Raw genomic sequence first — 6,975 nt, 5'->3', positions numbered from 1 at the left:
CTTGCTTTTTCATATTCTCTTCTCTCTGAATTATAATTCTCTCTTTTATTTATACCCCCTTTGCTCTCTTCTCTCTTGCTTTCTCCCACGGGCTCGCCAATACAGCTAGGCCATGTAAGACACAGTCATTGGGGATTTTGTTCCATTCTGGTACAATGTGATTCCCCTGTGAAGGCTGAGTGTTTTCCCCTCATGCATCCTCTGTTTCTGGCTGCTTCTCTTGTAATTCCTGATGTACTCTTTGGTCAGAGGGAGTGTGGGCTTGAGGGGCAGAGTGGCCTACCAACCAACACAAACACACACACACACACACACACACACACACACACGCACTCACACGGCCTCTGGGCTCTGCCAGGAACTGTCAGGAGTCATGTTACTTTCTGGGTCTTGGTTTCTTTATGTCTATACTATGTGGCTGAGCTGGTAAATAGCTGAAGGCTCCTCTGTTTTTAACATTCTTTGATTCTAATTAATCAACGAGCATATTTTAGGTCCTCTGAACAGAATCTGAAGATAATTTTTAAACATAACTCTATCCCTTCCTGTGTGTCTTTGGGATGATAATTTACCTTCTCTAGGCCTTAGTGCCATGTTTACATGTTGAGTGATGATGAGAGTCACCTCATCTGGGCAAATTAGGACATAAATAGGGCCTTAGATGTAAAGGGGTCTAGCATAGTTCTTGGCAAAGTAAGTATCTTAGTCAGCTTGGGTTGCTATAACAAAATACCATCGACTGAGTGGCTTAAACAACAGGCCTTTATTTATCACAATTCTGTAGGCTGGGAAGTCCCAGATCAAGATGCTGGAAGATTTGTTTTTTGTAAGGACCCTCCTCCTGGCTTACAAAGGGCAACTATTTTATTATATGCTCACATGACCTCCTCTTTGTACATGTGTGTGGAGAGAGGGAGAGAAACAGAGGGAGCGAGGACACTCTGGTATCTCTTCCTTTTTCTGTGAGATACTAATTCCACAATGGGGGCACTATCTTCATGACCTCATCTAACCCAAATTATTTTTCAAAAGCCCTACTGTCACATTGGAGGTTAGAGCTTCAACTTCTAAATTTTGGGGGGAGACAAATATTCTGTCCATAACAGTCAGGATTAGTCAATATAGTTGAATTGGTTTGTTTGTCTGGGAAGATTCAACAGACTGCCTACCATGTGTTAGGAGCAGTGAAGTTGTACTGCCGAGGTGTAGGGAGAAATCAGATGTGGACCCTGCCCCCTCCAAGTCAGCTGGCACAGAGGTTCTAGGTTAGAGGGTGCAAGGTAGCAGCCAAGAAGGAGACCAGGGAGAGCAGATCCTAGGATCTGAAAAATAAATAAAGCAGAGGGGTGGGAGATGGTGAGTGGGGAGGACATGCATGGAATCTCAAAGCAACTCTTGATAAGTAGGCATTGGCAGGAGGCCCCAAAACATTCTCTGACCCTTCCACACTGAGAATGCATGTCTGTGGAGAAAGAGAAGCAAGAGGGATAAGAATATGGAATGTCAGTGCCTGACTCAGGGCCTCCAGATAATAGAGATGTTTGAGACTTTTGATGGTTTCGGGGTGAGCACCAGGAACCCCAGAGATAAACTACTTGACTCCTTCAATGTCTTAATCATTCTGGCTGGGAAATTGGAAAGTACTGAGGGGTTGTGCAGAGGAGGGAAGCTATGATGACAAGGAATTTCATCCTAGATAAGAACAATAATAGTGATGATGACCCCTTAAATTAGTGTCAGGACATTTTGCAAGGGGATGGAATCGGTGCCTTTGTTAGTATCATTTTTGTTAAGATTTCAAGATTCCTTCTTGGTGTCATTTAAGAAAAATCTGTTGAAAAAAATACAGTACACAGGTGACTGGTCAGTGATATGTGACCATGCTGCCTTCTGCTTCTGTTGAGTTACTGTCATGATAACATGGGCAAATCCTGAAAACCTTATTTGAGATGTAGTTATTTCATCTGGAAATGAAGGATGACCTTTGTGATCCTGGTGGGCATGTTCACTTAAATATTAGATGACTCCCAACATTGCTCACAAAAATAAAGTGGTATTGGTAGCATTTTTGCCTGATGCCTTGTAGGGTTCAGAACACCTCGAGATGTGCCTCTGTGGTATGAGGATTATTTTGAGTTAAAAGCAACTGAGACCCTGCGGGCTCAGGAGAAATACCTGTTCCTTCCCCCTTCTCCCCTTTAGATATTCCTCTAAATACATAGAAGAATTTAAATTAGGGGCTTGGCCCATGATAAGAGTTATCACTACAAATAACATTTCATGCCCTATCTATGTGGCAGGGCAAACAACTAATTACTGAACAAGTGCTCTCCCTGCAATTACCTTCTGAAGGCCCAAGATGCCTTACTTTGTAGTTCAGAATGTCATATAATACCTCATTTTCCCTTTCTGTCCCTGAACCTTTCAGGTATGTGGTGGTCTCATGTGGGGCTCCCATCCATATGCATGTAATTAAATTTGGTCATTTTCTTTTGCTAATCTGTCTCATGTCTATTTTATTTTATTGATTGATTTTAGAGGGAGAGAGAGAAATATTGATTGCATTGTTTGACTTATGTATGTGTTCATTAGCTGATTCTTATATGTGCCCTTTCTGGGGATAGGACACACACCTTCACCTATGGAGACACGCTTTAACCAACTGAGCTCCCCGGCCAGGGCCGTTCCCAGTCTCTTTGATTAGAGCAGTGGAAAGAACCTTGAGGGTAAGGGAAAGTTTCTTCCTCCCCCAGGATCTGGAGTCTCTGATCTCCATTTCTGTAGGGGGAGGAGAGGCTGGGGATAGTATTTCCATTAAGGGAGTTTTCATAGCCCTTTTCACTGACCTCTGTGTTAGTGTCTAGGTAAAACAAGGGACAAATTCAAAGGCCCCCTCTAGAGTCCCATTTTGGGTCGTTCATTTACATCAGTTTGTAGTGCTCGGCAGGCCAACTCTTTCACGGGTTACAAGTTACCACACGTGGCCACTATTGGTTTTTAAAAAGGCAGCCTGATGCAAAAGCTAGGCAAAAGCTGGTGACGGGCCGAAGAAGGAGGGCTAGGGTGCCAGCCCGGATGGCCCCCAGGCGACGCGCACGCACCGTGAATCCCGGGGAAGCGTGCGCCCGGCGAGCAGCGGGGCCGCGCACGCCGGCAGAGGAGCCATTTCCGGGCGGGGAGGGGCGGGGCCGCCCGCGGCCGAGCCTCTAATCTCGGCGGCCGTGGCGGCGGTGGCGGCAGGGGGAGCCCGTGCCTCGCCACTCACGAGTCGGTGGCGCGGAGAAGGGGACCGTGGCAGGAGAGGGTGTCCGAGGGAAGGTGCGGGGAAGCTGGTTCCGGGTTGAGGAGGTAGAAGGGGGCGCCCGGCTCTGGAGGAGGGAGCGTAGTCCGGTTTGGGGAGGAGGGCTTCGGTCGGGACCGAAGGGGAGGCGGGTCTTGGCTTGGGAGAGGAGAGTAGGGTCCGGACTCGGGGGGATACGGGACTTGGATAGGAGGAGTAAGGAGAGGAGGAAGGGCCCGCGGGGATTAAGGGACTAGCCCCTGAGGGCGGGCTTGGCTTCGGGCAGGAGGGGGCGCGCCGACCGCCGAGGTCTGGGTGAGTGCAAGGTTTGCGAGTAGGTGGGAGAGGGCGCTAGGGCCGGGAGGGGGCGGGATCTGAAATTCCACTCCCCGCGGACTGGGGCTGGATGATTTGCTAATCTTCCCGAGAGAGGAAAGGGTTCTGAGGAGGGAGGGATGAAGAGAGCCAGGCCAGCTGTTAATAAAGAGAGTCCAGTGGAGGCTGGACCCTGGGACTGGGCTGCCTTTAACGTCCGATTCTCCGCGGGGTTAGGTTGAATGGGCTGGGTTCGGGGTTTCCAGGCCCTTGGTCGAGGACGGGCTGGGCGGTGCCCCTGGTACCTACCTGGGGGCATTGCTTTGTGAGAAGCTAGGTCTGGATTCGTTTGGTCAGCTGTCTGAGGGAAGCCTAGTGCCAGCAGGGTTCTGATTCGCTGCTTTGGGGTGCTGGGGGTGGAGTGTGATATCTGGGAGTGAAACCCGAGCTCTCAAAGGAGGGAGAGAACCATTTCTTGACTGATCTGGCTAAGCGAGGCGGGTCGACGCGATAGTTAAAAGCTTTAGAAGTAAACAAACTTGGTTCCCTTTCGCAGAGGGGAGGCCCTAAAGGTGCGGCTGCAGGAGGAAGATGCCGAGTATGGACCTTCTGATGTTGGTGAGTCTTTTGCCAACGTCCTCCTTGTCGTAAGGCACTTGTCCCTTAAGTTTTATTTTTAGTCCACGGGATCTTAGTGTGTAGATTTCACCTCTGATGCTTGCTCTTGGTAGCTGAGCATTTCTGCCACCTTTATTTTGGGTTTAACGATTAAGATGGAGAACTAACTGAATTAAATATGTAACTAATAATGAAAAAGAATCTTTTTCAAAATTCTTGCAGTTGGTTTTAGTCTCTCCCTTCCCATATTACCATGGCAGTTTTACAACTTCTATTATATTTTGTTGGGGTCTGCCATATATTAGAGTTTAGAAGTGTTTGTCTCCCAGAATAGTTATGATTCCTGGGAAGGCAGACATGTCATATATATATACACTTATATATATATACACTTATAAACACTTATTGTGGTGCTCTGTAATAGTAAGTACTTAACAGATGCTTGTTGAATTGAATTAGCTTGAATTTGAGTGTTTTGTTGGGCTGAGGAATGTACCTGCTTTGGGAGAGGCAGCATTTTCCTTTCTTCCTGAGATCTTTCTGTGCTGCTTTCTCACCGAGCAGAGAGAATAGCATTGCCATGTGAGTGTTTACCAAAATGACATTATATTCTTGGGACATTTATGATTCCATAGAGCCTCTTTAGAGGGAGATTTGTGGGGAACCCAGGATTTTAAAGTAGCTGTACAGAAAAAGTGTGTCTGCGTTTAATTTTTGTAAGTCACTTGACTGAATCCAGGGTCTCTGTACAAAAACATGTATTTAGAAACAATTCCTTTCCCTTTCTTCATCTAACTATTCCAGAGGGTTGGTAGCCGTCCATTGGGAAATTGGCAAAAACTAGTAGTGAGTTTTTTTTGTAACCGGTGCTGACTTCCTATAGTGGCAAAACCTGTAAGGTCTGTGGGAGATAATGAGGGAAACTAAGTTGTGATTAGTTCTGGTTTGAGGTTGGGAGCCAGGATGATTTCAGAGACATACATACTTGCTTTAGCCACAGATTCTGAAGATTTCACCAAAAATAGTTTCTTGCCTCAAGTTTCATGACTTGTCAATAGATAATAAATAGCCTTATGCAATTCTAAATGCCTACTGTAAGAACAATATGTTAGGAAATAATGGAAATTAGAAATAAGCAAACGGAAGAAACCCCCCCAAATTCCACTGCTCAGAGAGAGCCACTGGTAACACCTTGGGGGGTTAATGGAGAATGATCTGTAACAATTGACAGTTTCCATTTTTCCTCAGTGTGTTTGTATAAATTAAGCTTCCTGTGTATAAGTAGGATATATTCCCTTGCCCAGAGGTGTGTGTGTTACTTTTTGGGCCTTTGTGTTCCCTTAAAAAGCCAGAACAGTGAGCGCTTTTATTCTGAATATTAACTTTGGCATTTGTTTTCTTTTGAAGTATTTCTGTAGCTTCTGCCACTACTTTTTACTTTCTCATGTGATAATGTAAAATTTTTAGGGGTGTTGCTTTGCTTGATGGTGAAGGCATTCACATGGATAAGGACTGGCCCTTGAGGATCATCACTCCTAAGATACTACATAACAGTGGTTGAGGTGCTTTCACTGGAAAAATTGTCTTTCCTTCCTTGTCTGTACTGTGCTATTTGAATCTACTTCAGTAGCTTCAAATGTACAGAACCAATAACCAGGGGTGGGTTTTCAGTGGGGGTGCTAAACTGTTATGAACTGAGTTCAAGGTATTTCTCCAGGTACTCATACAAATGTGTAAGACATACTCTTTGCCCTCTAACTGGGGAAGAAAGGACTCCAGTTAATAAAAATAACCTCAGTGCAGGGCAGCAGATTGAAGGAACTCAGAAACAGTCGTAGAAGTCATATGATGCAGCTTCTTATTTTTTGCGTGGATCCATTGTAGAATCTCTGATAAATGGGTATCCAGTCATCCATTTTTTTGTGCTGGGGGAATAGGATGGGCATAAGCTAAGACACAGTACAGGGTGGATTCAGGAAGAATAATGTAGTCCAGCAGCTAATATTTATTGAGCACGTATTACATGTTAGGTAGAGAAATAGATGCTCTACATATTTATTTAATGTTCACAAAAACCCTTTGGAAAGTATACTGGCATCTTCCTTTTATGGTGAAAACCCAGACGTAGGTAGGCTATCACAGCAGGGAAGTGATGGAGCCACATTTTAACCACAGTTGATCTGATTTGAAATCCCTCCCTATCACTTTGTGATGCTGCCTCTGGATCATATTCTCCGTAGGGACGGAGGTTGTTGAACTTTGTGACTGATGGGAGCAGGTTTGTGCAGAGCAGCAGGGGTGGGATAGCTCCATCTTCTAGGGGGCAGTTTGGAAACGTGTATGTGTCTGCCCTTGTGTGTGTTTGTCTTCTAGTATAGTCTTGTCTGAATATACCTGTTTTATTATACAAATATTCCTGTTTACTTTTCCATTGTAGTTAGGGCATTTAAAGTTATGCTTCTAAGTATAATGTTTTAATCTTTGAATTTCATTTTAGAATAATAAAGAGGCATTATGAAATATTTGTTATGAAAAGAGGGCATTGGGTTTCACAAGGTTGCAGACCACATGTGTGGTCAGTATACTATGGTAATAAAACTTGAAGATCAGCTGGAGTCCATGTATGTCAAACCTTGTTCCAGAATAAGGAGCTTGGCCTGTCAGCCTTTAGTGCATTACTGTCCTTAATTTTGCCCCCATTTGATTAGGGTGGTTCGCCTGCCTTTTTCCATTTGCTCCTACATGGTATCTCACAGGCTCTC

The 6,975-nt window shown here is 45.1% G+C and overlaps 1 protein-coding gene across 3 annotated transcripts in view; it reads left to right on the top strand.

Annotated features, from left to right (window-relative positions):
* Window positions 1-3,204: 3,204 nt before the first annotated feature.
* The window catches only part of SGPL1 (sphingosine-1-phosphate lyase 1), a 50,095-nt gene continuing 46,324 nt past the window's right edge, over window positions 3,205-6,975 (top strand). Inside the window, exons 1-2 of one of the 3 annotated variants that reach the window (XM_054572661.1) lie at window positions 3,205-3,318; window positions 4,152-4,213. In XM_054572661.1, the coding sequence (XP_054428636.1) occupies window positions 4,187-4,213 (27 nt within the window). In that variant the 5' untranslated portion in view covers window positions 3,205-3,318; window positions 4,152-4,186. Of the gene's footprint in view, window positions 3,349-3,968; window positions 4,214-6,975 lie in introns of those variants that run through there. The other 2 variants (XM_054572660.1, XM_054572659.1) reach the window with 2 other exon arrangements.

Source organism: Pteronotus mesoamericanus, unplaced genomic scaffold (assembly GCF_021234165.1).
Source record: "Pteronotus mesoamericanus isolate MK-2021 breed Mesoamerican mustached bat unplaced genomic scaffold, CSHL_Meso_final contig_24, whole genome shotgun sequence".
In the NCBI taxonomy this organism is placed as follows: domain Eukaryota; kingdom Metazoa; phylum Chordata; class Mammalia; order Chiroptera; family Mormoopidae; genus Pteronotus; species Pteronotus mesoamericanus.
Note: the sequence above shows the minus strand (reverse complement) of the source record. Positions and strands in the feature narration are given on the sequence as shown.